The 18,227-nt window shown below is 55.8% G+C and overlaps 1 protein-coding gene across 1 annotated transcript in view; it reads left to right on the forward strand.

Moving 5' to 3' along the window:
- Nucleotides 1-17,849, forward strand: part of LOC112548665 (complement component receptor 1-like protein) — a 27,382-nt gene extending 9,533 nt beyond the window's left edge. Inside the window, exons 2-14 of the mRNA XM_025195070.1 lie at nt 1,305-1,484; nt 1,916-2,092; nt 5,495-5,671; nt 6,284-6,463; nt 6,912-7,085; nt 7,955-8,146; nt 8,733-8,954; nt 10,325-10,651; nt 10,985-11,082; nt 11,923-12,115; nt 12,205-12,322; nt 17,389-17,435; nt 17,726-17,849. Coding sequence (XP_025050855.1) covers nt 1,305-1,484; nt 1,916-2,092; nt 5,495-5,671; nt 6,284-6,463; nt 6,912-7,085; nt 7,955-8,146; nt 8,733-8,954; nt 10,325-10,651; nt 10,985-11,082; nt 11,923-12,115; nt 12,205-12,322; nt 17,389-17,435; nt 17,726-17,790 — 2,150 coding nt within the window. The 3' untranslated portion in view covers nt 17,791-17,849. The remainder of the gene's footprint in view (nt 1-1,304; nt 1,485-1,915; nt 2,093-5,494; nt 5,672-6,283; nt 6,464-6,911; nt 7,086-7,954; nt 8,147-8,732; nt 8,955-10,324; nt 10,652-10,984; nt 11,083-11,922; nt 12,116-12,204; nt 12,323-17,388; nt 17,436-17,725) is intronic.
- Nucleotides 17,850-18,227: the final 378 nt, after the last annotated feature.

Here is an 18,227-nt window from a genome sequence, read left to right on the forward strand (position 1 = left end):
CTCTACCTTTTACCCTGTTTCTGCCCTACCCCTGTAATCAATAAAGTTCTCCTTTGTGACCGGTGTGGAGACTTATTGAGGGGTGGGTCTAAATTATGCCAAGGAGGCCCCTTAGGTCGGTGGACTAAGGGAGGCTTCCTAATAAGCCCTGACTTGGGGAAGTGCCCCAAGTGCTTGTACTGGGTCTAGTACCCATTGGACGATCAGGCCTGTGTTTTTCCAAGGTGCGCAGAGCCAGAAGTGAGTCCAGAGCCTTGGATGGTGGCAGCGGGAACCCCAGGCTAGCGGGTGTGCTCCAGGGAAGGGGTCGGCCGGACGGGAGGCACCCCAGGGAGGCACTCGGAGCCTGGAAGGTGGTCGGGAGCAGGGAGGTGGGCGGCTCAGCACAGGAGCGCCCCCTACTGGCCCGCCACAGGGACCACATTGTGAAAATGTTGATCAGGTATGACTTGCCCCCAGTGAATCCATGCTGACTGTTCCTGGTCACCTTCTTCTCCTCCAAGTGCTTATAAATAGACTCTTTAAGGATTTTCTCCATGATTTTTCCAGGGACTGAGGTGAGGCTGATGGGTCTGTAGTTCCCTGGATCCTTCTTTTTCCCCTTCTTAAATGTGGGTACTATGTTTGCCCTTTTCCAGTCATCCAGGACATCTCCTGATTGCCATGCATTTTTTAAAGATGATGGCCAATGGCTCTGCAGTCTCATCAGCCAACTCCCTCAGCACCCTCAGGTGCATCCGATTTGGCCCCATGGACTTGTACAGTTCAGTTTTGGGGGCCCCCACTACTGAAATCTGTAGAGAAATCAGAGAGAGTCCAGTGAAGGCTGACAAAAATGATGAGGGGCCTCATGGACATATCTTATGAGGAAAGACTGAGGGAACTGGGCTTATTGAGTCTAGTAAAGAAGAGACTGAGGGGGATTGAATAGCAGCTTTCAACTCCCTGCAGCGGGGTTGCAAAGAGGATGGAGCTGGACTGGTCTCAGTGGGGGCAGGTGACAGAACAAGGAGCAATGGGCTCAAGTTGCATCAAGGGAGTTTTAGGTTGGATATTAGAAAAAACTTTCTCATGAGGAGGGTGGTGAAGCACTGGAACAGGCTCCCCAGAGAGGTGGTGGGATCTCCATCTTTGGAGGTCTTTAAGACCTGGCTCGACAAAGCCTTGGCTGGGTTGATCTAGTTGGGGCTGTTTTTCTGTTGAGCAGGGGGTTAGACTAGATGTAACCTCCTGAGGTCCCTTCCAACCCTAACTTTCTGTGATTCTATGATTCAATGCTTCAAAACTGTTTTTTCTCCTGATAGAAAAGTGCCAGAAACCCACAGGAGACTCAAAGCTGCGCTTTGCCCCAGACAAGGAATACTATGCCATGGAGGAGCTGGTGACCCTGAGCTGCCCAGAGGGGTACGAGCCCTCACAGCCCAAGATCCAATGCCTCCAGAATGGGAGCCACAGTGTCTGGAGTGAGGCAGCCACCTGCCAGAGTAAGTGTGGGCCCCCCAAACACCGTGGTCACAGGGCTCGGTCGGGCAGCTGGGCACTCACTGACACCGTGCTGCCTCGGGGCCAGGATGGATTCTCGCCCCGTGTTTTGGGACGGCTCCTAGCCCCTCTCCTGGGGATGGTTCTCCATCCAGAATCCCAGGGACTCTTAGCTTGGAAAAGGGAAAGGTGCAGCCTTTGTCCGTAGGGGCAGCAGCACGCACGTCTCTGGGATGGTGGGGATGCATACATTGAGAAGGGCACAGAGTACTCCCAGGGAATTGCAAGCATGAGGCACTGAATTGCAGGAGGGGTGACAAAGGTCCTTGTCACAGCCATTTTGTCTCAGTAGTGGCTGACGGGAACAGCATGCGGGGTCCAGCCAGTGCTGGAGCCATTTCCCAGTGACATTGTCCCCATGTTCCTATTGCAGGAAGGTGCCAACCACCAGACCCCAGGGACCGCCAGGCTGAGTTCACACCAAAACAGCCGTCGTACAGCCCAGGTGATGCAGTGACATGGAGCTGCCCTGAGGGCTATCGGCCATCTGAGGTCAAGAGCACATGCACGCAGTCGGGCAACTGGAGTCTGTGGAGTGTCCATTGTGTCAGTAAGTTTGAAACCGCTCGAGTCACATGGCTCCTTGGGGTCTCGTGTCCTGTGTCATGGCCTCTGCTGTACTTGCAGCACCTGGGCTTCCTCCCACCCATCTTTTTCCCTGCACAGTCCCTGGGTTTCTGAGCTGACATCTGCCTCTGCTGTGGTATGGGGATGCCCTAGTCTGTGCCCTGCAGCCAGGGCTGAGTCTCCCTCCACTGGGTAATGCCAGGGCCAAGGACAGCCAGGTGTCTGGGCTCAGGGTCTGGCAGAGGGGCTGGGGTGCATCCATGAAGGAAGGCATAGGGCAGCTTGGGAGTGTCAGAGCAAGGGGAGATGAGATAGGGTGGAAGAGACCTCACAGTGGAGTCCCTGGGGTCTGGCCTCTGTCACTTGCTCTTGGCCTGGCTTGTGCCTGAGACTGGGAGGCAGAGCCCAGGGCTCAGATGCTTCTCAGCTGAGAGGCCCTCGCTGGGTTGCCATCTGCCCATCTCCTGCCTGCTGTCCTTCCAGCCCATGGCTCTTGCCTTCTCAGCTGCCCAGTGGCCCGGCTCTCTTGGGAGGTGGGCAGGGTACTCCTGGCCCTACCTCTCTGCTGCTGGGTGGTCAGGCCATTCTGCTTTCTTGGTTGTGGATCCAAGGAGATGAACAGCTGCAAGCAGTGTTACCTCTCTGTGTAGCTGGAGATGGGTCTGATGCCTCTTGGTTCGAGAGCACACAGATAAAGGCTGAAAAAAAACTGCAGGTGCTGCTCCATGTGAGAGGTGTGGACTTTCCACCCACACTCAGGTAGAAGGAGACAAGCAGACCAGTGTGAGACTGGGTTGTACCTTGCAGCCCAGGTGCATAGATTTGGGGAAGTGTGTGACTTGGAAGCCTGCCTTGAGCATGGTGGGGAGGTATCAGGCTCAGTTCATCCAAGTTGATGCAGGAACATAAGTTTAGTCTTGAATATGCTGTGCACCTTTGCTGAGAAGAGGAAATGGTGGTGAAACAGCTGCAAGGGCTGAGTGATCCCAGACTGCACAGGGTGTACAGCCACTTTTAATCAGTGGCAGATGAAGATTTACTGGGGCCCTGGGCAAACTGGGCAAAGGCAGGTTTTGTCCATGCCTGGCAGGAGCCTGCAGCTGGACCCAGCTAGCCTCCTCAGCACATCTGGGGTGAACCGGGGCTGCGAGTATTGCTGAAGTGAAGGTGGCCCCATCCCCAAACTGGCCTGGCCCCTCCATCCAGTGGATGTTGTGCAGCCAGGGCTGCAGTCCCCCAGCGCTGCAAAACAGGCCGGGGCCAGAGGCCAAGGTTGGAGCTGGTGTGGGGGTGGGGGGCACTGCCTTAGGCTTCCCACCCACCCCTCTGCTGGGGCTGGGGGAGCTGTCCTGTCCTGTCCTGTCCTGTCCCAGTGGTGCTGGCGCTGGCAGTTTCCTGTAGATGACAGGGAGTGGGAGTGGGAGTAGTTGTGGGGCTGCCCATGGGACGTCCTGGCAATAGAAGGCCCCGGGAAGCTGCCACCACCCACATGGAGACCCACGCCCACCACCTAGCATCTGGCCCTGGCCTGGACAGAGGGGAGGAGGCTCATGCTGCCTGCCCAGGATGGCTGTGGCCAGGATGCCTGCCTGGGCTGCGTTGCTCCTGGCACCCAAGGGGACTGGGACCCCTGATTAGCAGGGGCCCCTGAGCCTGGGCCCAGTGGGCATGTGCATTAATCCACCCCTGCTTTTAATAAACATCCTGCAGTGAAGCCAACGACTGGGCAGTGCCTTGCTGCCAAGACAGACAGAGGATAGGTGAGGAATTAAAAGTGGATTTAAATGTGGCCACAGCCACGCTATAAGGAGCCCTGACATATGGGCAAGATGCCCCAGGCCTGGGAACCACAGGCATCTGGTTAAAATATGCAGGGCAACAGCTGGACCTAACCAAGGGGGTCTGATATGTGACTGGGAAGAATAAAGGCAGCTTCCACCAGTGACCCACCTGCACAAAGAGTGAATGAAGTTTTGGGATGCACAACTAGAAGCATTAGGTGCAGGGCACTGGAGCTGACCACACTTCTCTGCTCGCACTGGTTCGGCCTCAGCTCCAGCATTGTGTGCAGTTCTGGGCTCCACATTGACAAAGGACCTGCAATATCAGAGTCCCAGAGCAGTGGAGCAGAAAGCAGGGGGGGGCGTGCGGCAAAGCACAGAAGCCTGACAGCTCTCCATTGTGGAGGACAGGTCTGATCCTCCCTGCCCAGGGTCTGTCCAACCTCCCCTTGAACACCTCTGGTGATGCGGAGTCCACATCATCCCCAAGGACCTTTTCCACTCCCTCACTCTTCTCACAGTGAAGAACTTTTTCTGGATCTCCAATCTAAATTTACTTTCCTACAACTTCAAGCCATTGCTCCACGTCCTGCTTTCTGCAGCAAGAGAGGAACTGGTGCTTTCCCTCTTCTTTATGGCAGTCCTTCCAGTATTTGAAGGCTGCTGTCATGTCTCCTCTTAAGTGCCTTTTCCATGATCTGAACATGCCCAGCTCCTTCAGCCTCTCCTCCTATGACTTGCCTTCCAAGCCCTTGAACATCTTTGTTGCTACCTCTGGACCCTCTCTGGCTTCTCCACATCCTTTTTTAAATGTGGAGCACAAAGCCACACCCAGTATCCAGATGAGGCCTCACCAGTGCTGAGCAAAGAGGCACTATCACCTCCCGTGCCCTGCACCTAATGTTTTTATGGATGAAGCCCAATGTCACACTGGCCTTTTGTACAGCTGCATCATGCTGTAGACTCCTATTTAGTCTGTGATCTGCCAAGACTCTCAAGTGCTTTTCCATATAGAGATGTCATCCACCCAGGTGTCCTCTGTTTTGTATTGGTGTTTTTAATTATTCCTCCCAAGTGCAGCACCTTGACCTTGTCTGTATTGAACTGTTGGCTCCAGCCCAGCTTTCCAGTCTGTCAAGATACTTTCTGAGTTGTGCTTGCATCCTCCACCATGTTCACAATCCTTCCCAGTGTTGCGTCATCTGCAAATTTGCTCCAGAAGTTTTCTATGCCAGAGCATAAGCGTCTCTCTAGGAGGCTCAGCCTGGGTCACTGCTGGTCCTGGAGCTCAGCGCACAGATGCACAGGGTAGGGGCAGCAGCTTTATTGGTTGTGGTTCTCTGTGGCCAGGAGGCTGGATAGGTTGGTCACAGCTAGCCTGAAAGTCCCCATGGCTCTTGACTGCCTGGACAGGGGAATCCCTGAATCGCAGACGAGGTAACAAAGGCCCTTGAAATGCACCAGCCAAAGGCAGGATGTCTGCGTGAGACCAGGCAGTGGGTTCCAGCTGTCTCGGCTGCATAGCTGCTGATGGAAATGGTACGTGGGCTCCAGCTGGTGCTGGAGCATTTCCCAGTGACACCGTCCCCATGTTCCTTCTGCAGGAAACTGCCAAGTGCCAGACCCCAGGGATGCCCGGGCTGAGTTCTGGCCAAAACGGCTATCCTACAACCCAGGAGATGTGGTGACATGGAGCTGCTCTCCGGGCTATTGGCCCTCAGTGGTCAGTAGCAGATGCACGCAGTGGGGAAACTGGAATCCGCGGAGTGTCCAGTGTGTCAGTGAGTTTGAGACCTCGAGTCACTTTGGGCTTCCCTTCTACCCACCTTTCTCCCTGCACAACTCCTGGCTTCTGTGCCAACATCTCAGCCTCTGCCATGGTTAGGGCATGCCCTGGTCTGTGTCCCACAGCCAAGGCCAAGGATCCCTGCACTGGGTAACGCTGGGTCCAAGGACAGTCTGTTGTCTGGCAGAGGAGCTGGGCTGCGAGTGGAGGAAGGCACAGGGCAGCCTGGGAATGGCAGAGCAAGGGGAGAGCAGACATGGCAGGGGCCTCCCCATGAGAGGCCCATGGGTCTTGGTGCTGCTGAGGGTAGAGGCAGGTCTTCCGCTTCTCATGGACTTCAGGAAATGTGTCCTGTTGCCATCCGTGCCTCTCACATGTTTCCCCTCCACGTCTTTCTTTCCTGTGGAGCTCAGGGATATCTGCTGGTTACTCTAGGCTGGGCACAGTGTGCACTAGTGTGTGCCTGGTGGGATGTATACATGCTGCTGCACACTTGTGTGGTTGGAGAGCAGTGCTCACCCCTCTGCATCTCCGTGTTCAGGGCCTGGCCTAGGGGCCTGCAGGTCATCCTTCACCAATGCTCCAAAACTGGGTTTTCTCTTGACAGGAAAGTGCATGCGACCCATCACATACTCACTTCTGAGCTTTAATCCAGACAAGCCGTACTATGACAGAGGGGACCTGGTGACCCTGAGCTGCCCGTGGCAGTACGTGCCCAAACCATCTAAGATCCAATGCCTCTGGAAAGGGAACCACAGTGTGTGGAGCGAGGAGGCCACCTGCCAGAGTAAGTGTGGCCCCCCAAGCACCGTGGCCGCAGGGCCTGGCCGGGCAGCTGGGCACTCGCTGGCACCGTGCTGCCTCGGGGCCAGGGTGGAGTTTCGCCCCCGTGTTTCAGGAGGGCCCTCAGCCCCTGTCCTGGGGACAGTTCTCCGTCCAGCATCCCAGGCACTCTCAGCCTGGAAAGGGGCACACAAAGGCTGTGTCCATAGGGCCAGTAGCACACACGTCCCTGAGAGGGTGGGCGGCGTACATTGAGAAGGGCATACACTCATGAGGCACTGAATCTCAGGACAGGTGACAAAGGCCCTTGTCACGCAGCAGCCAAAGGATGTTTGTGTGAGACCGGGCAGTCTGTTGCAGCTGCCTTGGCTCCATAGTGGCTGATGGGAAAAGCACATGGGGTCCAGTTGGGGCCATTTCCCAGTGACACCTTCCCCATATTGCCATTGCAGGGACATGCAATACGCCACACTTCTGGGACTCCAAGGCTAAGTTCACACCGTATCAGCAGCAATACAGCTCAGGAGATGTGGTGACATGGAACTGCTCCAAGGGCTATCGGCCCTCAGCGGTCAAGAGCAGATGCATATGGGGCGACTGGATCCCAGAAAACGTCCACTGTATTGGTGAGTTTAAGACCTATCGAGTCATGGGGCTTCCAGGGGTCTGGTGTCCTGTGTTGTGGCCCCTTCTGTACCTGCAGCACCTGGGCTTCTCTCCCACCCGCCTTTCTCCCCTGAGCTTCTGCACTGAAATCTCAGCCTGTGCTGTGGTGCAGAGATGCCCTGGTCCGTGCCCTGCAGCCAGGCTTCCTCCACTGGGTAACACCGGAGCCAAGGGCAGTCGAGTGTCTGGGTCAGGAGTTTGCAGAGGGGCTGGGGGTGCCCATGGAGTAGGGCACAGGGCATCCTGGGAGTGGCAGAGCAAGGACAGAGGAGCCTGGGGCAGGAGCCTCACAGCAAGGGGCTCATGGGTGTTGGTATTGCTGAGGAGGGAGGGACGGGCCATATTCAACCCTGGTGATGGCTGCTGCTGCCCCTCACCAGCAAAGAGGGGCTGCTTTGTGGGGAGAGGGCAGGGAAGCAGCTCATGGAGCAGGAAGGGCAGTGGAGTGGCGGGTCCTGGGGCTGAGGGTTGTTGTCACGAGGAGCTGCTGCACCATTGTGTGGGCAGACTGGAGGGCTGCAAAGGCGGGGCCCATGTCATGACACTTGTGAAGGTACTCAGTTGCCATAGCAATGTGTGTGCTGGGGGGCACCCAATGGGCCTGGTGGGTGCCCTAATGTTGTGGGGCATCGGGGGGGAGGGGGCGTGGGCTGAGAGGGGAGAAGAGATGGCTGTGGATGAGGGGCACAGTCCAAGCAGGGGTTGGACATCCTCTCAGCTGAAGGGAGAGGGGTTGGCTCTGAGCTGTGCAGCTGGCACAGCCCTAGCAGGGGTGTGACGCATCACTAGGGAGTTGTGCTGCTGAGACAGGAACTTTGTTTCCCTCCAGGGTTTTGTACAATTAGTGAGAACTTGGTCCAATTCGTGTTTAGAGATGACTACCGGCATAAGTTTGCAGTCGGTGACAGACTCCTAGTGATCTGTCCCTCAGATCGGTTTGAGGGGGACTTCAGCTGGATAACGTGTGTGACACACAAAGCCTTGCTTCCTGAGTGGGACGTGAGCAACATGTGGTGCTCTGGTGAGTGCTGTGCACAGAGACGGGTGTCGATGGGGCTGGAGGGGGATGTGAGCCCAGGGCCGGAGCTGTGAGCAGGGGGAGGCCAGTGACCCTCAGAGAGAGACGTGTGTTGTGGTGGAGCAGAGATTCGTGCTCTGGTCCACGTCACTGGGGTTACAGCCCCCTGTGTGGAGTTCATCTAGCCCGGGAGACATCCCCAGCCTGGCCAAGGTGGCTGTTGAGGACAGTGGGAAGGAGCATTTCCATTGCAGCCCCGTAGCCAAATCCTGCACCCTGCATCCCTCTGGCACAGTGCCACATCCAAGCCCAGGCTTCTCCAGCAGTTCAGGGTCCCTAGTGCTTCTCTGCGTCACTGAGTGCTACCAGCCTGCTGTGAGGCTGGGGAGCCCTGGCACCCCTGTCCCTTTGGCTGGATGGGGTGGGGATCCATGCAGGACCTGTCCCCGTGCAGTGCCCCACTCCCAGTATCGCTGCCCCAGCTCAAGAGCACTTGGCGCTCCTTGGCAATCATTGCACCACCCCAGGCCCCTCCCAACCACACCACAGCACATTCCTCACCAACACCCAGAGCCTTGTGTCTCTGCAGAGAAATGCCACAGGCCTATATGGGACCCGAGCCTCCAGTTTTCACCAGACCAGCTGTTTTATGGCAAGAATGAGGAGGTGAGGCTGAGCTGCCTTGATGGATCCCCACCGTCACTCCCTGTGATACGCTGTGCAAGGCAATATCGGGACAAGCAGGATGTCTGGGCAGTGCAGGATGGTGAGAGCACATGGCGCCAGGTTGAAAAGAACGTGACCTGTGCAGGTGGGTGAGGGCAGAGCTGCCCCTTGCACTGCCACACTCAGCTTTTGCTGCAGGAAGAGAGCTAGCCCAGGCTGTGGAGTCTCCAAATCTCCTCGGCCATCCTGGTCAGGCCCACGTCCAAGGCTGGCTGCTGAGGGAGCCAGGCAGATAAGGCCCCACTGGGTGGGATTGTGGCAGCTGGAGCTGGCCGTTTCCTCTGAGCCTGATCCAGCTCAGGCTCGGTGCATGGGGTCGGTCTGTGGGAGAAGCTCCACACACCAGATCCAGCCATGTAGCAACCCCATATACCAGCTGGACCCTGTGTGCTGCATCCTGCTATGGGCCCATCCTGTGCACCAGCTCGACCCTGTGTGCCAGACCAGCTGCAAAACAACCCTGCGTGTTGGTACAATCCAGTGCATGGGGCTGTGTCACCCAACCCTTCGTCTTCCACAGAAGAATCGTGTGATGCTCCTAAAGTCAGAGAAATAGATTCACAGACCAGGGTAAGAGCAAGCAACTCTGCTTCTAGCCAAGCCCCGTGCTTGCCCTTCCCCAGGCCTCTGGACGTCGTCTGTCCCAAGTGGGCCCGTAAGATGGTTCACCTCCATGTTCTCTGGGGTGAATTTCATCAGGCTTTTCTGACTTGGTGCATCATAAGAACAGCTCAGACCCTGGTCCACCTTGTCCATCTCCTGTGTCACATGGCGGCAGGAAGCGGAGACTGGAAGGGACAGTGACCTGGGTCTGACCAGGGCTTTTCCCCTGTTCTTCTCTCTCTGGTAAACAACAGCATTCAAGATCCAGGGAATTTGGATTCCTCTAACTGATCTGTTTATCCCATCCTTTCCTCACTCTGGCCCATATTCCTTTCTCCAGCTCCACTTTTTCTATCCAGGATCCAGCCACAGCGACCCTTTTCTGTGAAAAACAAAACCAAGCAGGCATGGCAGGAGATGCAGCAGGGAGAGGTCCAGGGGCTGGTGCTGTCAGCGGGGCCCTTGCAGGTGCCTGCAGCCAGCACGTGTGTGCGGGACAGGGGGGTCTCTCCATGCGCTGTGTCCTCGCTGCTGATTCCAGCCATGTCATGGGCTGCTGCTCCATTAGGACAACACAGAAAAACATGAGCTGTGCTTGGCTGTGGAAACAGCTGGCCAGCAGCAAAGAAACTCAGTGTATTCTGACCAGAGCTGCCCCTGGGCTCAGCAGGGGCGCAGTGGTCACTCATCCTCTGTCCCCTAGGGATTGTCCCCAGGGGCTGCCATCAATGAGCCTGGCCTCTCCCCTCCTTCCCCCTGCACAGACATCAGGGCTGGTCTGACTGCAGCCCCTTGCAGCGCTGCGATATTTGGAGGGCAGGGAGTAACCCTGGTATGGTGTTTACTCCACAGGCCACCCCCAGATCATCCCTGGAGCCTCAGAGATTTCACCCACCAGCATCAGGCTCAGCTGGGTTTGCACGCCCTCCAAATCCTGCCAGGGCACTTGGAGCATTGGGGCCCAGTGCCTGCCGGTGCCAGCCGAGCTCCAAGCCAACCCCTGTCCAAGACAAGCAAGCAGCAGAAAGCAGATATTAGAAGGCCAGGCAGGGACACTTATCTGCAGCGCCCTGCAGCCCTTCACCCTCTACAACGTCACCATCTCCGCAAGCTATTCGGGTGCTGTAGCTTTCCCCAGCACTGTCCTCTACACGTGGCTGGTCAGGACAAATGAGACAGGTAAGGGGTGGAGGGTGAATCACAAGCCACAGGTGGGAGCCTTGGGCTGTATGCAGATCTGGGGTGGGGAGAGCAGCTGAGCATGGCGATGCCACACCTGGGTGCCTGACCCCATGTTCCTGCACCTTTCCCAGTGGCAGAGGCAGGGCAATTCTTCTACTGCCATGGCTATCGGGAAGGACCTGCATGAGCTCCCAGCTCCTGGTCCTCCCTGGAGAAAAGCCAGGGTCCAGCCACAGGCCCTCAGCCTGCAGCTGCCCCCCAAGTGCTGAGCTGTGGGTGCTGGGCCTGGCCCCAGGGCCTGGGCAGTGACCTGCCGTTCCTTTGCTCTAGTGCCAGGCCAGCCCCAGACAGAGCCGAGGGACCCCAGCACCGGATCCCTGCGGTGGAAACAGCTGCCGTCCTGCCATGGGGACATCCTCGGGTACCAGGTACCAGGGCCCATGGACTTGTTGCCCCAACCCTTTGCTGGTTGCCCCACCTCCTTCTGCTCCATGTGTCAGGGGTTGTGTAAGACTCCCCCAGAGACACTGGGTGCTGGCTGCAGCCCAAGCTGGGATGGGGACTGGGCCTTGCCAATGCTTCTGCTGTGGCCAAGCCTGGAGGTTTCTGACTAGAAGGTCTTTCCCTTCCCCTCAAGGAGAAACTGATTCTGCATTGGGGGTCTGGAAGGAATTTTTCCTGCAGTCAGATTGGTAGAGACGGGGGTGGGGGGCATTGGGAGAGGTTGCCTTTCTCTGGTGCAGGGACACCAACACTGCCTGGGGTGTCTGGAACATGTATTAACACCCTTTGCAGCAGCAGGATACTGGTAGCCGAAGCCACTGAGTTGTCCCTGGGGTAGGGCCAGGTGCGATGCTTGCTGCTGTGTCAGGGATGCTGTTCTGTATTGCTCGGTCTTTGGACAGCAGAAGTATCCGGGCTGGTTTGGACAGGGCTGATCCTGCCTCAGGCAGGGGATGGACAGGATGTGATCTCTGGGGGTCCCTGCCAGCCCCAGTCCTGTAGGACTTGATGACTGTGACTTCTATGACTCGCTCCTGAGTGCCCAGCATGGCCTGTCAATCTGCTGGCTGCTTTTGGCACTGTGCACTGAAAGGTCCTGCTGGAGAATTGGGTCTGCCTCTGGGCAAGGTCCTTCTTTCCCTGCTGTGAGAGGTCCCAAGGGGTGGTGTGGGGAAATAGGTCCAGGATGCTGGGAAGCACCCACCCAGGGTCCCTCCAAGGTAGGGCAGGCCTGAGTCCTCCCAGCACTGTGCTGTTCCCTGCAGCTAAACATCACGGTCCAGAGAGAGAATGACAGCCGGTTCTTCGAGGAGCAGGTGGTGCGTGTGAACTCGTTGGTCACTGAGTACAGGCTGCCCTTCTGGAGACCCGGGACCAACTACACAGTGACAGTCCAGGGCCTCACAGCTGCTGGCCTGGGGGAAGCATCACAATGGACTTTTGAAACTGAGATCTCAGGTATTTGCCTCTGTCTCCAGGGACATGCGTCAGGGCCTAAAGCAGCCTTGTAACTGGCTGTGACAGGAGCCTGGGTCTGTGCGTTGCAGGGAAGCTGGAGTCCAGGCAAGCAGGCTTGATGCCAAGGTATATGGCCATGGCCATGGCCATGTCTGTGCTGGTGGTGCTGGCTGCCGGGCCACTGCTGCTGTGGGTCATGCTCTGCAGGTCAGTCCTGGGCAGGTCTCAGCCTTGATGGCTGCTGGGGGTTCAGGCAGACACAGGGGTAGAGATGGGGGGTGGGATGTGGTCCTAGGTAGTCCCTCTGGTGCTGCTCCCAGGGCAGCGTTGTCAGGACCCCCCTGCCCACCCCTGTGCAGACAGGGAGCTGTATAGCCAAGTTAGAGCTCCGGGGGGACTATGACACCCTTGGTGGTCACACAGCCCTTACCCAGCTCCAGCCCCAGGTGCCCTCCTCTGTATTCATCTGTCATGCCTTGATGTCATGGTTTGATTAGACGGGAGGCTGCCTAATAGGTCCTACCGCGAGCCTCAGGTCCTGTAGATGCCAGCGAGTTCTGCCAGGGCACATGTATCCTTAAGAGTTAATCGTGACCTCTGACCTCCCCTTGAGCCATGCCTGTGGCCCACAGGTTTTACCAATTAATGGCTTTGGACAGCACGTCATCCCAACCCAGTAGAAAGCCACCTCAGGCCTCTATCCCCGTGTCGGGGTCTTGGCATTCCCAGCCTCAGCCCCTTTCCTGTTTCTGGTTCCCTTAGCCTAAGCCCACTGTGCCTGGCCTGGCTTCTGGGTCCCAGCCATGACTTTCTAATCCAGCTTTCATAGATTTCATAGACATTAGTGCTGGAAGGGACCTCGCAAGATCATCGAGTTCAGCCCCCTGCCCCAGGGGCAGGAAGTCAGCTGGGGTCATAGGATCTCAGCAAGATAAGCATCCAAATTTCTCTTTAAGGTGTTCAATGTGGGTGCTTGAACCACCTCTGGTGGCAGGCTATTTCAGACCTTGGGGGCTTGGACAGTGAAGAAATTCTTCCTTATGTCCAGCCTGAAATGGTCTTGCAGGAGTTTGTGACCATTTGACCTTGTCATCCTTTGGGGCGCTCTGGTGAACAACTGTTCCCCCAGATCCTGGTGAACACCCCTCATAAACTCATAGGTGGCCACCAGGTCCTCCCGAGCCTGCGCTTTTCCAGGCTAAAGAGCCCCAGGGCTCTCAGCCTGTCGTCGTAAGGTCTACTTTCATGACCTCTGATCATGTGTGTGGCTCTTCTCTGGACTCTCTCAAGCTTCTCCACATCCTTTTTGAATTGAAGAGCCCAAAACTGGATGCAGTACTCCAGCTGCAGCCTCACCAAGGCAGAGTACAATGGGAGAACAATGTCCCAGGATTTGCATGAGAAGCATCTATGGATGCAAGTCAGCGTTTTGCTCACTTTACTAACTGCAGCATCACATTGAAGGCTCATGTTCATCTTGTGGTCCCTTTCGTCTGTAGTGCTAACCAGCATAGCACTGCCAAGCCTATAAGGATGCTGCAGGTTTTTCCTTCCAAGGTGTTTAACATTTTTTGGTGTTAAACACCATCGGGTTCTCATCCACCCATTTACTGAGACTTTCAAGGTCAGCCTGGATCACCCTCCTCTCGTCAGGTGTGGACGCTTTACCCCAGAGTTTGGTATCATCGGCGAACTTGGCCAGTCCACTTCTGATACCAATGTCCACATCACTAATGAAGATGTTGAACAATATGGGTCCAAGGACAGAGCCTTGGGGGACCCCCCCTGGGCACAGCACACCACAACAATTGACTTCCATCAACCACCACCCTCTGGGTCCCACCACAGAGCCAATTCCCCAGCCAATGGATCATGGTGGACCTGAGGCCACAGTTGGCCAGTTTTGCCAAGAGGCGATCATGGGACACCAGATTGAAGGCTTTTTTGAAGTCAAGATATATGACATCAATCTCTTCTCCCTTGTCCAGGTGATGGGTCACCTGGTCGTAAAAGGAAATAAGATTGGTCAAGCAAGACCTACAACAAACCCACGCTGGCTATCCATCAGGATGTTGCCGTCAGCCAGTCTGTTAAGAATGGCCTGTTTAATAATCTTTTCCAAGACCTTCCCCAGGATAGAGTTCAGGCTGATGGGCCTGTAGTTTGCCAGATCCACTTCCCTCCCTTTCTTGCAGATAAGCACCACATTGGCCTTCTTCCAGTCTTTGGGCACTTCACCAGAGCATCAGGAGCTCTCAAAGATCTGTGCCAGGGGCTGGGCTATGATGTTCGCCAGCTCCTTGAGTACCCTGGGGTGTAGATTGTCAGGACCAGCTGACTTGAAGGTGTCCAGCCTCTCAAGGTGTTGCTTCATGAGGTCAGCACTGATGGAGGGCAGGGAACCTTCCTCATCCAGGCCTCTCTGTCCCATAATGGGCAGGGGCGTGCTTTGGGACTGCTGAAAGACTGATGCAAAGTACCTATTAAATAGGTTGGCTTTTTCCTGGGTGTCAGTTGTCCCATCTGGTTCTTAATACTCGAAGCTAGTTGGAGTTCAGTTGCAGCCTTGGCTTTCCTGGTTTGCTCCCTGCAGGACCGAACCAGTGCAGAATAATCCTCCTTGGAGGTGGATCCCATCCTCCATCCTTTGTAGGCCTTTCTTTTTAGCCTCAGGATCCCTGGAGAGCCAGGGGGGCTGCTGTGCCCTCTTGCTTCCTTTCCTCCGAGATGGAATAGCATTAGTTTGTGCATCAAGGATCACTCCCTTGAGGAGCAGCCACTCTCCCTGGACTCCCTTCCTCTTGGGGTCATGGTCCCTTAGAACCTCACCAACAAGCCTCCTGAGCTTGTCAAAGTCAGCTTTCCTGAAGTCAAGGACCTCAGTGTTGCTGACTGACTTGCCAGCTTTATGGCGGATGGTGAAGGTGATTAGCTAATGGTCGCTGTCACCCAGCTTGCCATCAATCATTAGGTCACTGATTAGGTTGTCCCCAGTAGCCAGGTCAAGCAGCGCTTTACCTCTGGTTGGCCCGTAGACTTCTTGTGTCAGATAGAGGTCATCCACGCATGAGAGAAAGCTTTGCGACCACTCAAATTTAGCTGAGCACTCTTCCCATGAGATGTCTGGGTAGTTGAAGTCTCCCATGATAACCATGGTCCTGGAGCGTGTGGCTTCAGCCAATTCCCTGGTGAACTCCTGGTCAAGCTCTTGACTTTGGGTGGGGGGTCTGCAGTAGACTCCCATCATCATGTCCCCTGTGCCATGATCCCCAAGTATTTTAACCCAGAGGGTCTCCAGCCATCCACCCTGGTCACCAATGACTGATAGCAGGGACGCGTAGCTCTTCTGGACATAGAGAGCTACACCCCAGTCCCTTTTTTTCTACTCAATCTCTCCTGTATGGGGTATAGCTGTTTATACCCATGGTCCAGTCATGAGTAGAGTCCCACCAAGTCTCCATTATCCTTATGACATTGTAATTATTTGTGTTAAACAGGAGGATAAATTCCTCCTGTTTATTCCCCAGGCTCCTGGCATTGGTGTACAGGCAGGCGAGTGTCCCCTTGGGGGCCCTTGCCTTGCCCGCAGCTTGCTTTAGGGCTGGGGCAGGGGTGAGCTCCCTTAACCACCTTGGGCTGCTGGCTTTGCACAGGTTGCTCAGTGGGCCAGCAGTGGCAGTAGTCCCCCCTGGCCCCCAGCGGGCTTAGTTTAAGTCTGGCTGAGAAGAGCCTCCTCCCCAGCAGAGAGAGGTGGAGGCCATCTCTTTCCAGCAGCTCACTGCCTCTCTCGCCAAAGAGTGGGCTGTGGTCATAGAAGCCAGAGCCTTCCCAATGACACCAGTGCTGCAGTCTTTGGTTAACTACCTGGATCCTCCTCTCCCTCCTCAGCCCATACCCCAAGACTGGGAGGATCGAAGAGAACACCACCTGCACCACCAGACCCTTTAACCCCACTCACAAATCCCTGTAATGCCTCATGACCCAGCTGGGAGAATACCGAGCCATTTCATTGGTGCCCACATGGATAAGGAGCAGGGGATAGTGGTCAGTGGCCTGGATGAGTTTAAGGATCTTCTCCGCAGTGTCTTGGAAGTGGGCTCTTTTAGCACTCTTGGGTGCATTCCATCCAGGCCAGTGAATTTGTGATTGTCCAGCCTTTCAAGCTGTTCCCTACCCAAGATCTTTGCTAACTATAGTGTATGATCGCCCTTACCCTGGTAGTCCTGCATCGTGTCAGGCAGGGTGGTCTCCTTGCGCTGGTGGAAAGCCGATGCAAAGTAATCATTGAGGAGATTAGCTTTTTCCTGGGTACCAGTTGTCAGCTGCCCCATTTGGTTCAGCAAGGGTCCAATGTTGCCCTTGTATTTTTTCTTACTTCTAACATATTTGAAGACTAAGGACTTTTTATTGTCCTTAGTTCCTGTAGCCAGTTTGAGTTCGGTTTCAGCCTTGGCCTTTTCGGTCCACTCCCTACAGGTGCCAGCCAGTCTGCATAATCCTCCTTAGTGGTAGTCCCGGACTTCCATCCCTTATAAGCTTTTCTTGTAAGATGCAGGAGGTCCATGACTTCCCTATTGAGCCAAGGAGGTTTCCCTGCCCATTTGCTACCTTTGTCTTTGCCCTGCCCGAGCAATACACTTGCTGAGCCAGATGTGGTTCCTTGAGGCCCTGGCCCTTGTCTCTGTCACTGGCTCTGGCCCTTCCCCAGCTCTTTCCCAAGTTCTAATTCATTCTTTCTCCCTTCCTGTCTTTGGACTTTAAACTCCTGCCCCCCTCCCCACCCAGGCCTGGGGCTATGCTATGCTCTGAATCAAGGCCTCTAGCAGGGCTGTCAACACTGGCAGACCTGTGGTGCTCTGCCATGGGTTAAAGCAAAGTTAGTTCTGCGTTAAGTGCTACCATCAGGTAACTTCCCCAGTACCTGTCCCCTGGCAGCTCATAATAAACAGTTCTCCCCACCTGAGGCTCTCTCTGCTGCTGCTTCATCCTTAAAAAAAGCAGGAGCCTTCAGCTCTCTCTTACAGGCTGGCACCTACTCCCTTAACCTGGGCTGGGCTGGGCCTCGGGCTGTTCCTACCTGACACCGTGGGCCTCTCTTGTTAGGCTCAGGTGACTATAGCACAGACCCTGTGGGGACATGTAGATGCCAAGCCCCCTCTCTGGTCCCTTCCTGGAGCCATTCTGGGCCCAGGGTGTGGCACAGAGGTGCAGTTGGCCACGGGCTTCCTCCATGTCCCCTTGCCTGGGCTCAGGATGCTCATTTCGTCTTGTAGGTGGTGCCAGGCCTCAGCAAGCAGCACAGGGCAGGAGCACTCTGCAGGTAGGAGCTTGGTGTGTCCCCCCCCCCCACTCCACACACATCGAACCCTGGCTGATGCCAGCTCCTGAGAGCTGTGGTTTGTGGGGGCCATGTGAGAAAAGCAGGGACCTTACTAGCTGAAGGGCAAGGCAGTCCCCAGAGCAGGGCAGATGCCCTTGGCTCTATAACCCCATGGCACATGAGCAACCTGTTCCCAGGGGGAGGCAGGATGGGCTGAGCACCCTGTGCAGCCCAGCCGGGGACAGTGACTCTGTGGAGACAGTAATGCTTTCCTGTTTCCCCCACCACAGACCTGCAGCTCCAGAATGTGTCAGTTGTCACTAATACCTGGAGGTGCCAGGAGGGACATCTCTGACTTGGACCTCCAAGCCTGAGCTATCACCCGTCTGGCCATGCACAGTGACCCTCTCCCCTCTTCAGGCCAAGGTAGCAGACGTGTGGGCACAGCTCCCGCACTCCCCAGGCATCAGGGGACAAACAAAGGATTCTGGACCTTCTGTGGGACTTGGGGGTGCAGCAAGATGGGGCCCATCTATCCTGCATGCCAAGAGTCTCCCAACCCTGTGCTGTTTTTCCCTTGCCACCTCCTTCCCTACAGTCTGGGCAATGTCAGCCTGATTCTGGCACAGAACATGCTGTAGTCTTTATGCTCCATTCACTCAGTAGGGTCAAAAGGGACCTCAGTGGATCATTGAATCTGACCCCCTGCCCCTGGCCAGGAAAGTGGGCTAGAGTCAGATAACCCCTACCAGGTGTTTGTCCAGTCTCCAGGTGTTTCCCCTTCTTGTGAGT

This window comes from Alligator sinensis, unplaced genomic scaffold (assembly GCF_000455745.1).
Source record: "Alligator sinensis unplaced genomic scaffold, ASM45574v1 scaffold595_1, whole genome shotgun sequence".
In the NCBI taxonomy this organism is placed as follows: Eukaryota; Metazoa; Chordata; order Crocodylia; family Alligatoridae; genus Alligator; species Alligator sinensis.